Genomic DNA, 19077 nt, shown 5'->3' with positions numbered 1-19077 from the left:
AAAATATTTAAGGGATTAGATAATTCTTTTTTTTTTTTTAATCCGTTAATAAACTTTAGATTTAATCTTTAAGGTATCATCCATTGTTGAGATTTTTTTTTAAATTTCAATGTGATATTTTCTGTTTGTAAATTTGAATAGAACACGTTGAAAAATTGGAGATAGTAATAATACATCAGCATTCTTTTTACAGAAAATACTCATAAAATGTTACAAATGTATCCGAAGATCATTTATATTTTTTTTCATTGTCTCTAATAAAGTAACACTAATGACGAAAGTTAGGGATTTTTACAGCGAAAAGAGTCAAAAAGATGAAGAGTATGGCAACAACATCACTATTCATTCATATTCATTTTCCTGTCTTTTGCAGATGGTAAAATCAGTGCCAGCTACTCTTGTCAGAAACAGATATAGATGATAGAAGGACATTTGTCAAGTATGAAAATTAAAAAAAAAGTAAAAAAAAAGAAAGCTAGATAAAAAAAAAAAGAAAATACTTGCAATTCGACACGGAAGTATGAGTTTTAGAACTATCAGAAAGAAAACATGACACTAACTAAGAAGCTGAAGAATCCCAGGAGTAATCATGTTGCTGAAGGTGCAGTTGGAAATGGGAGAAGTAAATTTATTGTTTTTTATAAAAAAAAAAAATAAAAATAACATTTCCAAATGGTACACCTGCAGGCCAAGACGACAAAATGAAACAACATTTATAACTCTCGAGGGAGTAACAAAAGGATTTTGAAAGGACCAAGACATCTTCGGATAAGAATAAGGAAAGAAACGACATGTTAGCTATTCCCAAAAGTATATTACGATGTTTCAAATGTGTTTTTCTAATCCGGATTTTTTTATGATTTATTTAGTAAAGTGAACGTTTAGTCTCATACTCTGAGGATAAGATGATAAATCATTGGTATTTGTGTTGATCACTTAAGAAACCTAATAATTTCTCATTTCCTGGATACAGTTCGGTAGAGTAAAGTTGTGTTCAATTTAACGAAGTTAACCTTTTATTAAGTGCTATAGTAGAAAGGCTCTTACAATGGCGATAAAGCTGAAAACTGGATACAAAGTGTCGATCGTACGTAATAAGTCAACAACACCTTTTCTAGAGGATCAGATTGAACCAAGAAACTTCTCAACTCCAACTTAATATACTGATGAGAATTCTAATGGGAGACATTAGTGTTTTATGAGTTCAAAACGCCTTTGGTGAATTTAGTAACTGAAGTAACTTCCTATTCTAACGTATCGATGAAATTTGAAGATTACCATCTTTACAAATATTTCAACACTGACCACGAAGAGCCTAATGAAAAGATGAAAACGTGGACATAAGTTAAAAATTTTTATTAAAAGGTAAATTTAAGATTGTAATGAAGAGATCTTAAACACGGAGCGAATGGCTAATATAAGAAGATTAGTACCAAATTTTACATATGTAAGAGCGTCAAAGCTTTCATCTTAGATGTAAATTGCCATCATTTAACGTAAAATGTGCAGCATAAAACAAATAAATAGATGAAACACATCACCTCCAGGCTATATCGGTAATTTATTTTGAAAGATAACTTATTTAACGAGACAGAAAATTTGTTTCGAAACAAATGAAATTATTCATTAATCTGAAAATCCTAAATTATGTCGATCTATTCGAAATATCTTCCCGAAAACCTTGTTACCATTAAACTTGGGAATTCTTTTTTTTTCTGCTATAAACTGCAGCCTCAGGCAACAAAAATTCTAATAAAAGGTACCGAATGAGAGAATTCTTACAATGGTAAATTTTTCTTCGTACATTCTATTTATTTGTCAGGCAGCAAGTAAAAGCGAAGAAGAAGAAAAAAATAATAATAATAAAATAAAATAAAACAAATTTCCACACACAAAAAAAAACTGTTCAGTTTTTATGATTATGGAAAGTTTCTCTCCTTATGAACAACTTAAGAACGGAAGACATTTTGAAGTTATAAGTTCAGCTAGAAAATCTTTATTGAAAAAAGGGGGGGTCCCTTCCCAAACTGTTGTACTTTATGTATATAAAAAGACTCGTTATATTGATGATTTCTTTTCTTGTTCACCGATCGTGATTTTTTATTTTTAGTATATATATATATTTTTTTTTTCTCTGCTTGTAACAATGGATCAGAATAGCAGTACTAAAAAATGTCATCGAAGAAAAAATACGTGATTGATGACAATATAAGTTTTGTTCCTCACTCGACAATACACGATTAGGAAAAATTTAGTATAAATGACGTATTTTATAGATTGAATTTCACAATAAGACGATAATTTTTGAATAAAGTTTTTCCTTTTTTTTTTTAAATTCTTTCAATGAAAAAGACAATTTTAATTTTATACAAAAAAATGCTATTTCATTGTTGATAGATGTTTTGTTTATTATATAAAAATTATCATTTTAATATCTTTTGTATTATTTTTTTGTGCTCGAGAATTAAACTTTACTTATATTGTTATTTTATAAGAGTAGGGTGTTTAGTTTATATTACTGTATTTATTATAGTTAAAATCGTGGGTATATATGGGAAATGCCCTCTTAATTATTGTACTCTTAACCATTGTCTCCTCCTAATCATTGCCCCTTAACCATAAGCAGAAATTAACTGTTTTCAATGATATAATTAATTTATATAAATTCGAAGTGCAAAGCCCAAACGGTTAGGAGTTGAATGCTAAAATTTGGTACACAGTTAGGTTACGTCATGAGATTGTACACTAAGAAGAGTTCTTTCGTAATTCNATTATTTTTATTTTTTTCGTTTCCATATGAAACCATATACACAATGAATGTTAAATAAGACTAGTGTGTTTTCCAGATAAAAGATTTTCTAAGTTTAAAATGATTTTATGGATAAAATATGCAAAGTACTCTATTAAACGTTTTGTAAATGTGGTAGCACGACAGAGGAAAAATAAAAAAAATGCAGATTTTTATATTAAGTTTTCTAAAAATACGTTTATGCTATTTGTTTTCTTATCGTGTGAGTGATGGAATATGCTTGAACAGTTAGAAATGTAACGGATTTACTCATACCTGGAGAATTTATACGTATAGAATTCAAGATAACATTGTTATGTAAGTATAATTTTATCATCTGAACAGTTGTACAGCTGCTTCGGTAGTGTTTCATTTATGTAAATGGCAATATATTCTTTGTAACACAATAAAAGCTACATGTTACGTATTATTCAACTCTTTACTGTTGCAACAGAGTAAAGGCAATGCAGCCATTGTTAATGCAATTGTAGACCTACGATTAGGAGTAATAAAAGCTTTACTCTTAAATTTTTTTTTCTTTATCCAATGTCTCTCTCTCTTTATAGTTTATTGTGTTTGTAGTTTAATGAGAGAACGTAATCCTGTTAACACTGCTTTGTTATTGCGGTAGACTCGAGAATGATAGCTAATCAGTGGATCTCATTATTGTGGACGTTAGAGATACGATTGAGAGATTAATAGAGAACCAGTGGACTGTTTGCATTGATATGGCAGCAATTGTGAAAGAATTATTAATTATAATTCCGTTTCCTTTAATACTCTCACCTTTTCAGTTAATATAATGGAATATTTTATGTGAAATATCCACAGAAATTGCATTTATCGAGTTTTATCGTTATAAAAAAAGAAGAAGTATTTCTATAGACCGAATCGGATGGAAAGTTGTATAATAATAAAAAAAAGTGCCAATACAGTTCCTCATTTCATAGCACGTGCAGTAATGCCATCCCCTAGTATTTAGAATTCGACAGATGACGTCCATGGCAAGGAAGCGTGAAAACTCCCATCATCCCACGGGCGATTTCCTCACTTTTTCCAATCCTTTGGAATGCTAGCGGAAACGGAAAATGAATTCCGGAAATTGTAAAGTGTTGAGTCAACCATTTCCAGTATTATTGGTTGTTAAGTAAATTGTATATACAGTTGAAAATAGTTTACTAAAAATACGAGCAGAAATATATATATATATATATATAAGGGGATAAAGGAGTACAAAAAAGAAAGTCATTTAAAAATGAAAACGTTGAAGAATTTTGATGAAAATATACATAAGCTGTGGGGTATAAATATTCTAATATATTTTAAACCGATTAAGTGTTAATCCTAAAATGCGATTGCCATTTAAGAAGTCATTTACAAAGCTCTTTGCCAATTTTCATCCATTCTTAACTGCTTAAGGCTTTTTTTTTTCCAATATTAAATCCGTTGTTAAATCTCTTATTCTAACTTAATGAGGATATTGACCATTGTTTTCTCTCTCTTTCCTTCTACCAAAGATTTATTAACAGAGAATTTAGCGATTGCTTTTAATGTTAAATTAGGTAATAATCGTTGTTTTCGCTTNAGGACCAGCAAAAAAAAAAAAATAATAATAATTTTTATTTTATGGGCTATTAATATACTATTGAGTGTTTAAATTACTTCATCTTTGCAATATTGGTGCATCCAATATGGCCATTGATCTTCTTTGGTTTAAGTAGAGAAAGAAGAAGAAGAAGAGAAAGAAAGGAAGGATGAAAAAATAAATAAAATAGACAAAAGTGTACAGCCATAAAATCCAAACATTTGTTAGGATTCTGTGAGTCAGCGTATTTCAGAAGAGCTAAAACCTTTCATATTTTAGTAGACAATGTTGTGAAAAGTTTCAGATTTCGGCAATTTAAATCCTGTAATGATTGCTTTCCTTTAACAATATCACATTTCCGTAGCGAAACCTTTTCAAGCTTTTCTATCGAATAATAAATCATTATCTCGTAAATTCTAATGAGTAATTGAATTAAATTTCTGCTTTCATTTTATAACGAAAATCTTAAGCAAATAGTTATTATTTTTTTTGTTATCGATTTTAACTTGTAAGAACTAAAGATGATTGGTATTAAAATTTTAAATTTTATAAAATATTACGTTTGATTTCTCAATAAAAAAAAAAGAAGAAGAAGAAGATAATTAACGAAAATCTGGATGATGAAAAGGAAAAAAAAGAAAGATAAATTACTGAATTGTCAAGTAAATTTTACATTTATAANCATTGCTTTCATCGCTAGGCAAAAGAAAGAAAGGGAGGAAAAAAGCGCTCCCATAACTAATAAATATAAATTATCAATTAAAAAAAAAAAATATATATATATATATATATAAGGGGATAAAGGAGTACAAAAAAGAAAGTCATTTAAAAATGAAAACGTTGAAGAATTTTGATGAAAATATACATAAGCTGTGGGGTATAAATATTCTAATATATTTTAAACCGATTAAGTGTTAATCCTAAAATGCGATTGCCATTTAAGAAGTCATTTACAAAGCTCTTTGCCAATTTTCATCCATTCTTAACTGCTTAAGGCTTTTTTTTTTCCAATATTAAATCCGTTGTTAAATCTCTTATTCTAACTTAATGAGGATATTGACCATTGTTTTCTCTCTCTTTCCTTCTACCAAAGATTTATTAACAGAGAATTTAGCGATTGCTTTTAATGTTAAATTAGGTAATAATCGTTGTTTTCGCTTTAAAGAATGCTGCAATTAGTAACACTTAAAGATCAATTGAAGCGAAATTCAATAAAATATTTTCCTTTTTTTTTTCTTTTTTTTTTTAAATATTCTCCTTTAGAAAAGGGAGAGAAAATGGAGAAATTATTACAGATTGAGGAATGGCAATAGGTTTTATTATTTTTTTTTTTTTTCGTTTCCATATGAAACCATATACACAATGAATGTTAAATAAGGCTAGTGTGTTTTCCAGATAAAAGATTTTCTAAGTTTAAAATGATTTTATGGATAAAATATGCAAAGTACTCTATTAAACGTTTTGTAAATGTGGTNGCAATTAGTAACACTTAAAGATCAATTGAAGCGAAATTCAATAAAATATTTTCCTTTTTTTTTTCTTTTTTTTTAAATTTAGTCGAGTTTAATTTCCTTTAGCCAATAATAAGATATTTAATGTTAAGGTGTAATTTAATAGTTCAACCGTAAGAAGGAATTAGGAATTAAGAGGGAGGGAAGAAGATATCTTTCAAGGGATCAAATGATGTTTTCAATTGATCCTAATTTTTTTTTCTTTAAGGATAAGAATAAGGCATTTAAGGGATTAGATAATTCTTCTTTTTTTTTTTTAATCCGTTAATAAACTTTAGATTTAATCTTTAAGGTATCATCCATTGTTGAGATTTTTTTTTAAATTTCAATGTGATATTTTCTGTTTGTAAATTTGAATAGAACACGTTGAAAAATTGGAGATAGTAATAATACATCAGCATTCTTTTTACAGAAAATACTCATAAAATGTTACAAATGTATCCGAAGATCATTTATATTTTTTTTCATTGTCTCTAATAAAGTAACACTAATGACGAAAGTTAGGGATTTTTACAGCGAAAAGAGTCAAAAAGATGAAGAGTATGGCAACAACATCACTATTCATTNATGATTGGTATTAAAATTTTAAATTTTATAAAATATTACGTTTGATTTCTCAATAAAAAAAAAAGAAGAAGAAGAAGATAATTAACGAAAATCTGGATGATGAAAAGGAAAAAAAAGAAAGATAAATTACTGAATTGTCAAGTAAATTTTACATTTATAATTTTTACTTTAAAAGGGAAAATATCGGTCGAAAAAATGACCCTTTCTCGAGATTTTTTATATTTATGTAATGCAGGAAATGCAGAAATTTGGCATCTTTTTTCCCTATATGTATGAGTGTTAGTATGCTTGTGGGAATATTATTTTTTTTTTTCATTCACTTTGAAGCTTAATAACTCTTCTGCATTTTGTCGAAAATTTCTGAAATTTTGCATGGAGGTTTATGAATTAGGGAGGTATGTTTATAGAAATTTTCAGGAAAATCGAATCACTGATTCGAGAGATATGGCACCATTTCCTTAATATCTCCCGAAATAATCTGAAGACTTATAAAGGTAGTGGCAATAATTATTAAGGATAAAAACAAATAAAGAATGCCAGGAAATTCGAGTAACAATGTTGCCATTTTCTTAAACAAATCGAAGTAGAAATAGCCTGTAACTTTCGTGAGTAATAAATATTCATTTTTAACAATTCTAACGGATTTATTATTTTATTCATATAACTCTAACATTATTAAGAATTAATATATTTAATCGATAATAAGAAAAAGTAACTTTTTAAAGTTTAATCAGTGAGAAAATCCGATAAATTCATTTCACTGCTACTACCTTTCAGCATCTTTATCATTATTGAAAAAGAATTGATTCATGATTTTATTATTATTATTATTATTAATATCTACAGTAAAAAAAAGTGAAATTACAGAAATTTCATTAGTTAAAAAGAAAAAAACACAAGCAAAAAGAAGATTTAGTGCAAGAAATTTCATTACTTTCAATACAAAAGAATGAAAACGTGCAACAATTTCTTTTGGTCTTCAATTAAAAAAGTCACTAAATATAATAGGAAAAGTAATTAGTTCCTAAACTAAAGACAAACAGCCAAAGCATAAATAGATTTTAAGCTCAGTAATTCGATGGAAGAGCTTTAGGATACTGAACAAACAACAATGTTTTACGAGTTGCATACAAAGGATTATATATCGCTTAATCTTCCCTTCTCTACTATTTTGCATTATGTAGAAAGTTTCTGATATTAAAATATTCCAAAGAAAATAATACAAGAACTTGAAGTTTTTTTTTCATTTTTTAATTATTCTTTTAACTTATTTATCAATTATTAAATAATGTTCTTCGATNTTACAGAAAATACTCATAAAATGTTACAAATGTATCCGAAGATCATTTATATTTTTTTTCATTGTCTCTAATAAAGTAACACTAATGACGAAAGTTAGGGATTTTTACAGCGAAAAGAGTCAAAAAGATGAAGAGTATGGCAACAACATCACTATTCATTCATATTCATTTTCCTGTCTTTTGCAGATGGTAAAATCAGTGCCAGCTACTCTTGTCAGAAACAGATATAGATGATAGAAGGACATTTGTCAAGTATGAAAATTAAAAAAAAAGTAAAAAAAAAGAAAGCTAGATAAAAAAAAAAAGAAAATACTTGCAATTCGACACGGAAGTATGAGTTTTAGAACTATCAGAAAGAAAACATGACACTAACTAAGAAGCTGAAGAATCCCAGGAGTAATCATGTTGCTGAAGGTGCAGTTGGAAATGGGAGAAGTAAATTTATTGTTTTTTATAAAAAAAAAAAATAAAAATAACATTTCCAAATGGTACACCTGCAGGCCAAGACGACAAAATGAAACAACATTTATAACTCTCGAGGGAGTAACAAAAGGATTTTGAAAGGACCAAGACATCTTCGGATAAGAATAAGGAAAGAAACGACATGTTAGCTATTCCCAAAAGTATATTACGATGTTTCAAATGTGTTTTTCTAATCCGGATTTTTTTATGATTTATTTAGTAAAGTGAACGTTTAGTCTCATACTCTGAGGATAAGATGATAAATCATTGGTATTTGTGTTGATCACTTAAGAAACCTAATAATTTCTCATTTCCTGGATACAGTTCGGTAGAGTAAAGTTGTGTTCAATTTAACGAAGTTAACCTTTTATTAAGTGCTATAGTAGAAAGGCTCTTACAATGGCGATAAAGCTGAAAACTGGATACAAAGTGTCGATCGTACGTAATAAGTCAACAACACCTTTTCTAGAGGATCAGATTGAACCAAGAAACTTCTCAACTCCAACTTAATATACTGATGAGAATTCTAATGGGAGACATTAGTGTTTTATGAGTTCAAAACGCCTTTGGTGAATTTAGTAACTGAAGTAACTTCCTATTCTAACGTATCGATGAAATTTGAAGATTACCATCTTTACAAATATTTCAACACTGACCACGAAGAGCCTAATGAAAAGATGAAAACGTGGACATAAGTTAAAAATTTTTATTAAAAGGTAAATTTAAGATTGTAATGAAGAGATCTTAAACACGGAGCGAATGGCTAATATAAGAAGATTAGTACCAAATTTTACATATGTAAGAGCGTCAAAGCTTTCATCTTAGATGTAAATTGCCATCATTTAACGTAAAATGTGCAGCATAAAACAAATAAATAGATGAAACACATCACCTCCAGGCTATATCGGTAATTTATTTTGAAAGATAACTTATTTAACGAGACAGAAAATTTGTTTCGAAACAAATGAAATTATTCATTAATCTGAAAATCCTAAATTATGTCGATCTATTCGAAATATCTTCCCGAAAACCTTGTTACCATTAAACTTGGGAATTCTTTTTTTTTTCTGCTATAAACTGCAGCCTCAGGCAACAAAAATTCTAATAAAAGGTACCGAATGAGAGAATTCTTACAATGGTAAATTTTTCTTCGTACATTCTATTTATTTGTCAGGCAGCAAGTAAAAGCGAAGAAGAAGAAAAAAATAATAATAATAAAATAAAATAAAACAAATTTCCACACACAAAAAAAAACTGTTCAGTTTTATGATTATGGAAAGTTTCTCTCCTTATGAACAACTTAAGAACGGAAGACATTTTGAAGTTATAAGTTCAGCTAGAAAATCTTTATTGAAAAAAGGGGGGGTCCCTTCCCAAACTGTTGTACTTTATGTATATAAAAAGACTCGTTATATTGATGATTTCTTTTCTTGTTCACCGATCGTGATTTTTTATTTTTAGTATATATATATATTTTTTTTTTCTCTGCTTGTAACAATGGATCAGAATAGCAGTACTAAAAAATGTCATCGAAGAAAAAATACGTGATTGATGACAATATAAGTTTTGTTCTTCACTCGACAATACACGATTAGGAAAAATTTAGTATAAATGACGTATTTTATAGATTGAATTTCACAATAAGACGATAATTTTTGAATAAAGTTTTTCCTTTTTTTTTTTAAATTCTTTCAATGAAAAAGACAATTTTAATTTTATACAAAAAAATGCTATTTCATTGTTGATAGATGTTTTGTTTATTATATAAAAATTATCATTTTAATATCTTTTGTATTATTTTTTTGTGCTCGAGAATTAAACTTTACTTATATTGTTATTTTATAAGAGTAGGGTGTTTAGTTTATATTACTGTATTTATTATAGTTAAAATCGTGGGTATATATGGGAAATGCCCTCTTAATTATTGTACTCTTAACCATTGTCTCCTCCTAATCATTGCCCCTTAACCATAAGCAGAAATTAACTGTTTTCAATGATATAATTAATTTATATAAATTCGTTATAGATTATTTTTAAATTTATATAACTTTATTATTATTTTATGTTAATAAATTTTATGATATAAAGTTAAATATTCATTAATAAAAGATATAGCTAATAAATTTCACTATTATCGGTGTTAAAACTGTTTTATTACTATTACAATCATTACTTAAAGTCTATCGGTTAATCAAAATTTTCATTAGTTTTATCAAGAAACACCGTTTGATAATAATTAAAAATATATATATATATTAGTTTACACTATTTATATTTTTACCCAACACTGACCGAATGGACAAAAAACCACAGAATAAATGGTAGTTTTGTCGTGGGTTCGTGCCTTTCCAATTGATAGGATCACGTTTTTTACCGGGCTTTCTTCACCTGTGTAGGGTCCAGTTTACCACAGAAAGTCCTCCCAGGTGGCATACCCCCCTCGGGAGATCTCCCGCATGTTGTATTGCCTTATACAAACAAACAAAATTCAGTTTTTTTTTTTTTTAAATCGTTAAACGAAAAAAAAAAAAATAGAATAGATTTTAAAAAATTCGTCACAATTATCTTAGCGATAAAATAGAATTAACCCATTCACCTTTAAGAAAGAATACGCAAATTGAACACGTTCATTCCCGTATCGAGCGAAGGAAATCTGATAAGGTTTGACAAATTTCTTCAATTTTTATTTCCCATCGCTTTCATCGCTAGGCAAAAGAAAGAAAGGGAGGAAAAAAGCGCTCCCATAACTAATAAATATAAATTATCAATTAAAAAAAAAATATATATATATATATATAATTAGAAAAACTTGTGACAGACCAAAATATTGATTAAAATATAATTTTATCCTAGATTTTATCGTTATTATTATTATCATTATATATATTTTTTATTCTTTTAATTAATTAAGTAAGGAAATATTTTATTTCTTTTGTGTTTTGTTCAGTTGATTATCAGACAATTTTCTTTCAAGCTTTTCCAGACCAATTAGTTTGTCCAAAATAGATAAGGAAGCCATGATGTCTGATTGTGATCAGATTGGTTTATCTACATCACGTGTTTAATTAATCCTACTGTAATGACGTCATACGATGTTTTCCTCTACTCTGGATTTAACAAAAAAATTTTTTTTCCTTTTTCCTCTTAAAAAATCACTATCAATTAACTTAACATTAAACTTAAATAAGTTTTCATAATAAATTAAGAAATAAGAATTGCTAAGAGTAAAGTTTGCATAAATAATTTTACATTTTTAATGCATTTTTATTTTATTTTATTTTTATTTTGGTGTTTTCCACTGTAAATTTATGATATATTATTATTATTTCGGCTCTATAAATTCAATTTTAAGTGAATTTTACGCATAAAATTTTAAATATTTTAATGAATTTTGTGTATAATTTACGTACAGAACCAATCTGCATTAAATGCCACCTCTAAACAGCGGCCATTCGCGTAAAATTGCATAAAAATAAACCCAAAATGACGTCCTTTTTTTAAATGTTCCTGTTAGTGGCCGTCGTTTACAGGTTTGACTCTACTTGTAATGTTTCTATATTCACTTTCAAAACTTAAATTAATAATTAATAAGTCAATTAACATGAAAAACTGGCTTATAAACCGGATGGCTCAAGACTCAGTTAATCATCGTAAAGATTAAATCCNAAAATAAAAAAGATTTGAGTATTTAACGAGTAAAAAACGTGGCAATTCCTTTAGTAAAATTCTGTAATTATTTCACAAAAAACTGAAGAAAAAAAGGGGGTTATTTACGTTATAACTAATAAATTTTACAAAAATAAAGAATATTTCTTTGTTCGCAGGAAATTACTTTTATAAATACAAAAGGACCAGCAAAAAAAAAAAAATAATAATAATTTTTATTTTATGGGCTATTAATATACTATTGAGTGTTTAAATTACTTCATCTTTGCAATATTGGTGCATCCAATATGGCCATTGATCTTCTTTGGTTTAAGTAGAGAAAGAAGAAGAAGAAGAGAAAGAAAGGAAGGATGAAAAAATAAATAAAATAGACAAAAGTGTACAGCCATAAAATCCAAACATTTGTTAGGATTCTGTGAGTCAGCGTATTTCAGAAGAGCTAAAACCTTTCATATTTTAGTAGACAATGTTGTGAAAAGTTTCAGATTTCGGCAATTTAAATCCTGTAATGATTGCTTTCCTTTAACAATATCACATTTCCGTAGCGAAACCTTTTCAAGCTTTTCTATCGAATAATAAATCATTATCTCGTAAATTCTAATGAGTAATTGAATTAAATTTCTGCTTTCATTTTATAACGAAAATCTTAAGCAAATAGTTATTATTTTTTTTGTTATCGATTTTAACTTGTAAGAACTAAAGATGATTGGTATTAAAATTTTAAATTTTATAAAATATTACGTTTGATTTCTCAATAAAAAAAAAAGAAGAAGAAGAAGATAATTAACGAAAATCTGGATGATGAAAAGGAAAAAAAAGAAAGATAAATTACTGAATTGTCAAGTAAATTTTACATTTATAATTTTTACTTTAAAAGGGAAAATATCGGTCGAAAAAATGACCCTTTCTCGAGATTTTTTATATTTATGTAATGCAGGAAATGCAGAAATTTGGCATCTTTTTTCCCTATATGTATGAGTGTTAGTATGCTTGTGGGAATATTATTTTTTTTTTTCATTCACTTTGAAGCTTAATAACTCTTCTGCATTTTGTCGAAAATTTCTGAAATTTTGCATGGAGGTTTATGAATTAGGGAGGTATGTTTATAGAAATTTTCAGGAAAATCGAATCACTGATTCGAGAGATATGGCACCATTTCCTTAATATCTCCCGAACCAATCTGAAGACTTATAAAGGTAATGGCAATAATTATTAAGGATAAAAACAAATAAAGAATGCCAGGAAATTCGAGTAACAATGTTGCCATTTTCTTAAACAAATCGAAGTAGAAATAGCCTGTAACTTTCGTGAGTAATAAATATTCATTTTTAACAATTCTAACGGATTTATTATTTTATTCATATAACTCTAACATTATTAAGAATTAATATATTTAATCGATAATAAGAAAAAGTAACTTTTTAAAGTTTAATCAGTGAGAAAATCCGATAAATTCATTTCACTGCTACTACCTTTCAGCATCTTTATCATTATTGAAAAAGAATTGATTCATGATTTTATTATTATTATTATTATTAATATCTACAGTAAAAAAAAGTGAAATTACAGAAATTTCATTAGTTAAAAAGAAAAAAACACAAGCAAAAAGAAGATTTAGTGCAAGAAATTTCATTACTTTCAATACAAAAGAATGAAAACGTGCAACAATTTCTTTTGGTCTTCAATTAAAAAAGTCACTAAATATAATAGGAAAAGTAATTAGTTCCTAAACTAAAGACAAACAGCCAAAGCATAAATAGATTTTAAGCTCAGTAATTCGATGGAAGAGCTTTAGGATACTGAACAAACAACAATGTTTTACGAGTTGCATACAAAGGATTATATATCGCTTAATCTTCCCTTCTCTACTATTTTGCATTATGTAGAAAGTTTCTGATATTAAAATATTCCAAAGAAAATAATACAAGAACTTGAAGTTTTTTTTTCATTTTTTAATTATTCTTTTAACTTATTTATCAATTATTAAATAATGTTCTTCGATAGGAAATTGTGGAAGATAATTATAAAAAATTAAATCATCACTCGTCTAAAACTAATTCAAAGTTGAATAGTAAACGAATATACATATGTAATTTAATATTAATTATATTATAATAATATTTTTGTACTCTTATAAATCAAATATCAATATTCATAAAGAGATTATTCATGTATTTGTAATTGTCTTTCATGTTTTGTGAGTAAAAAAATAATTAGACTTAATTAATTATTATAATAAAATTAAGTTTATAATTAAAATCTTAAAGTAAAAAAACAATTAATAAATTTTAATTATAGTTATTTTTGAAAGACATATTTTAAATTTATGACATATTTTTTTTTGGAGCCACACCTGCATCATAAGAGCTTTTATAAAATTAACTTTTAGTTATAATTAATTAAAATCTATTTAAATAATAATAATAATATTTAAAAATGTAATATAAAAATAATTATTAATCAGTATTTTTCCGAGCGGTTTTATGGACAAAAATATAAAAAAAAAATTGACGTATATTAAATCGATTTTCTAATTTTATAACGAATTTTAACCTATTTTGACCACACCTGCATCATCATCATATTCGTATAATACTTTTAATACTTTGATGTATCATTTGCCCTTTTAGAAGTTTTAACAATTCTCCACGGTCTACCTTATTTTCTCTATAATTTCATGATGATGATAAAGATAGGGCCCATTTGACTCCTTTCCTAGACTCAGGCCCACTTATCGAGTCTTCCATCTTTAAAGATACTAGTGATTAATTATACGGAAGTGTTCGATATTTCCAATAATATTGAAAACTAACTAAAAATATCCTTCGATTGATTTTCTTTTTTAGTTTTTTTTTATTATTATTTTTACTTAAAAGTCCTTGAAAATCTAATTACGAGATAATATTTTCGCCATTCTCGCCATATTTAAGTGTTATCTTGAAAACTAAGGATGACTTTTACTCGACTTTGTTCAAAAATCGAACACAGACAAATCCTTGGACCAGAAGGGTGTGTCGCAGTAAATGCACAAATTTAGTTCAGTCAATATTCCAGGAAGATCAAAGAATATTATTTACTGGATACATTTGTATTAATCTATGTAGCTAGACCACCCCCCTCTCCTTGTTAAGATCCCATCTATCCTATTGAAGAATTAGGTATAATATATATATATACTAGTACTGTATACTAATTTAAACAGAATCAAGTATAACATCGAATGATCGTCGGCGCAGCAGAAATTATTGATTGACACTTAGAGAAACTGGGTCAGCCATTTCTTTTGTAGATAGGGAAGCGGCGTCATCGCGTCGGTGAGGAGCGTTGTCATCATTCGTATTATATATATATATATACGCTATATATAATTTTATATATATACTTGTATGTACTTGCATACGTACAAGCTCTAGCTGTTACTCGCTATAACACAGCTTAGATTTGACATTTAACGCGCAATATTATCACCTCTAAGGAACTTACTAGCTTCACATGTTTCGTCATTAATTCTGCAGATTACCTCACAGGCGGATATTTACACAATTTAATTATATAAACAATACGATTCGTGTAAAATTAGTTTAGTGTAGTCGACTAAAAAGGTTTTTGTTTATCTACGTCACGATTAAGGAAGGACCTCCCCCCCAAATATAAAGAAAAAGGGTCGAAAATTTTGAATATTTTTACGAAATAATCTCTATTTCGCATTTAACAGATTAAAAAAATAACCACCGAAACGGAATGAGGTCAATCAATAATTCATTTTACGTTTTTTATTTTTTATTTTTTTATTTTTTATAAAAATACCCGTTCTTAGAAAATATCCCTGCCAAGTAAGGCAGTGAAAGTAGAAATCATATACTGCACCTAAACAATTTTTATTTTTATTTTTATATGAGATATAATAATATAAATTTATTAAATTCGAATATTTTTTATTATGTATATGGTTAGTTTTTACATTTATCCTTTTTATTACTAACAGAAAAGGTAACTGCAGCTTGACGTTATTATCACATTCGTCTATATATAGTTCATTTATTGATTTTACCTGTGACCGAACCGCTTAGATATTGTATAAATTTGATCAGGGAAAAAAATATATATATCGTATATATTTAATGGTTTAATTTATATATTTTAGTCTAAGTTTTATGGAAGATTTCTACGGTAAATTTTTTTAAATAATCACTTTTATGCACCAGAATTTCATTTGTGAATTTTTCTTTTCTTTTCGTAGATCTTCAGTGTAATGGAATTGATGTCTCTCCTCTCTCTCTCTCTCTCTCTCTCATAAAGCACTAAGTAAGTCTAAAGATATATTGAAGATTTGATACATTGTGCCTAAGGGAGGGAAAGAATGCCACATAACAAATGCACAAAACAAGTTACATGTATTTGTTGACATTCGCTACTGTACTTTTCTCAGACTGGACATATAAATCAACCGTTATAACTATTATTCTTAATTTAAATGTCTTACCTAGAATGAATTTTCTATCTAAATTTGTTAAAATTTACCGACGGTTCATTAAAGAATAAAATAATAAATGAAACCATCAAGTATTCTAGATTATTNCCCTAGTATTTAGAATTCGACAGATGACGTCCATGGCAAGGAAGCGTGAAAACTCCCATCATCCCACGGGCGATTTCCTCACTTTTTCCAATCCTTTGGAATGCTAGCGGAAACGGAAAATGAATTCCGGAAATTGTAAAGTGTTGAGTCAACCATTTCCAGTATTATTGGTTGTTAAGTAAATTGTATATACAGTTGAAAATAGTTTACTAAAAATACGAGCAGAAATATATATATATATTAGTTTACACTATTTATATTTTTACCCAACACTGACCGAATGGACAAAAAACCACAGAATAAATGGTAGTTTTGTCGTGGGTTCGTGCCTTTCCAATTGATAGGATCACGTTTTTTACCGGGCTTTCTTCATCTGTGTAGGGTCCAGTTTACCACAGAAAGTCCTCCCAGGTGGCATACCCCCCTCGGGAGATCTCCCGCATGTTGTATTGCCTTATACAAACAAACAAAATTCAGTTTTTTTTTTTTTTAAATCGTTAAACGAAAAAAAAAAAATAGAATAGATTTTAAAAAATTCGTCACAATTATCTTAGCGATAAAATAGAATTAACCCATTCACCTTTAAGAAAGAATACGCAAATTGAACACGTTCATTCCCGTATCGAGCGAAGGAAATCTGATAAGGTTTGACAAATTTCTTCAATTTTTATTTCCCATCGCTTTCATCGCTAGGCAAAAGAAAGAAAGGGAGGAAAAAAGCGCTCCCATAACTAATAAATATAAATTATCAATTAAAAAAAAAAAATATATATATATTCTTGGACTTTACACATTAGGAACAATGACTGTTGCCAAATAATTTACAGCAATAGAAGTGGAAATTCGACAGAAGTTTTTATTGTGCTTTTGAAAAATACTTCACCACTAACAAATATAAAGAACTTCATAGAAAATAAAATATTACAGCCTATTCTACATTAGTCCAATAAAAAAAAATCACCCGAATAATTAATTAAAAATCTAGAGAGCTTTTAACTTCCCCACTTTTCTCTTTAAACCTCTCTAATCCACCCATTCTTTTAAGTACACAGCAGCTGATATGGTTCCTCGTCTCGAACAAATTGTATGACACGAGTGGGTGCCACATCTTTTTATTGTTGTCGAAATACCTTTTTTAAAAATCTTTTAACATCTGTCTTGGGCATCTGCCGAAAAAAAACACCAGCCCAAGAACTTAATATAAAACTTATTATATGCGCCAGATTAGTTATCGATGGCCGAGATAACAAAATTACTTTTCCTGTTGGCCAATAAAATCCTCTAGGGCGCGAGAATAATTTTTGACTTCCGAAACAACTAATGCAGTGTTTTCAGACAAATGAATTAATGACTGTAGTTAATAATGATTATCGAATGAGAGAAGATTAGTGTTCATTCTATACACATACGCTCGGATGCCATACTTTCATTTGCTATTCCCATAACATATCCATCATTCCGACCACTAATTTCCGCCTTAAATCTTGCCCCGTTTAGTAGAAAATAAAGTAATCAAGTAATTTACAAAGGGATAGAGTACCACCGTAAAGGAAACCGGCCCTATATACAGTTATCAAAATTTAATGCAACAATGAACCCATTAATGACGTCAGTGTATAAGATGCGGTTAAACCTACCTTAGAGAAATCCTGGTTGTTTTGAAGCGCTTCGTATACAGTTTCGGCCAAACAATTCGTTCCGGCCACAAGACACAATACAAGAAGTGACCACATGGTCCTAACACCACACACACTCCCTTCTCAACACCGTACACTATGGCGCAACGAGAATGGGACTAGCTGCAGTCAAGAGACGCCGAAATACTGCAGATTTCCCACACTAGAGGGAACCACTAACACACCCGCAGTCGCTGCATTCATAGAAATGTCTGAAGTTTCCTTTCATACTCATTCAATATGATGGATTTGTAACTGGCTAAAATATTCATTTAGTTACTACTACACACCGTATAAAACTTTCAACTCTTCTTTTTTTCTTTCTTTATATATATATATATATATATATATATATATGTTATAGAAATGCGTGCATAATAATGGTAAGCGCTGCTCCTTATCCTCTTCTAGTGAACTTGCCTATTATCTCTGTACTTAAAGAAATGAACATAACGATGCGCTTTGCCATTACCAAGACTACATTCTTTACCTTTGCACTTAAATATAAATATAATGATACGCTTTGGATAACTTTATTCCATTACTAGAATAAAGCTTACAGGTCTACCGATCTCGTATAAAACACATTAAAATATAAAAGATTACTCTGCGTATTCATGAAAACTTCTCGTGTTAAAAATATTTTAAAATTCCAAGCATGCAATTTCATTATATACAAATTATAAAAATACTTTTATAAGTATTTTTTTCTTCTCTTCTTCCTTTTAAACTACTGTTTTTCTTTATATTTGTAATGTATTTTAATCTATATTCGAAGTATTATACATTTATTTATTTTGAATATAACAGCGTAATTTAAAATTATATCAGTATCATAATTCCCACGTTGAATATTTTTTATATATTTTTTTTATGGTACAGTACATTACTATAATATATTGAAAAGAGAAAATACATGAAATGTTACACATATTTATTGCT

At 28.1% G+C, this 19077-nt stretch overlaps 1 protein-coding gene across 2 annotated transcripts in view; it reads right to left on the bottom strand.

Moving 5' to 3' along the window:
- LOC111619000 (fasciclin-1-like) overlaps positions 1-18268 on the bottom strand; it is a 103434-nt gene extending 85166 nt beyond the window's left edge. For both annotated transcript variants that reach the window (XM_023360629.1, XM_023360630.1), the window contains exon 1: positions 18097-18268. In XM_023360629.1, coding sequence (XP_023216397.1) covers positions 18097-18192 — 96 coding nt within the window. In that variant the 5' untranslated portion in view covers positions 18193-18268. The remainder of the gene's footprint in view (positions 1-18096) is intronic.
- Between the last annotated feature and the right edge of the window lie 809 nt (positions 18269-19077).

This window comes from Centruroides sculpturatus, unplaced genomic scaffold (genome assembly GCF_000671375.1).
Source record: "Centruroides sculpturatus isolate CEXI.00-Female unplaced genomic scaffold, Cexi_2.0 scaffold259, whole genome shotgun sequence".
Lineage (NCBI taxonomy): Eukaryota > Metazoa > Arthropoda > Arachnida > Scorpiones > Buthidae > Centruroides > Centruroides sculpturatus.
This window is presented reverse-complemented; position numbering and strand designations above follow the sequence as displayed.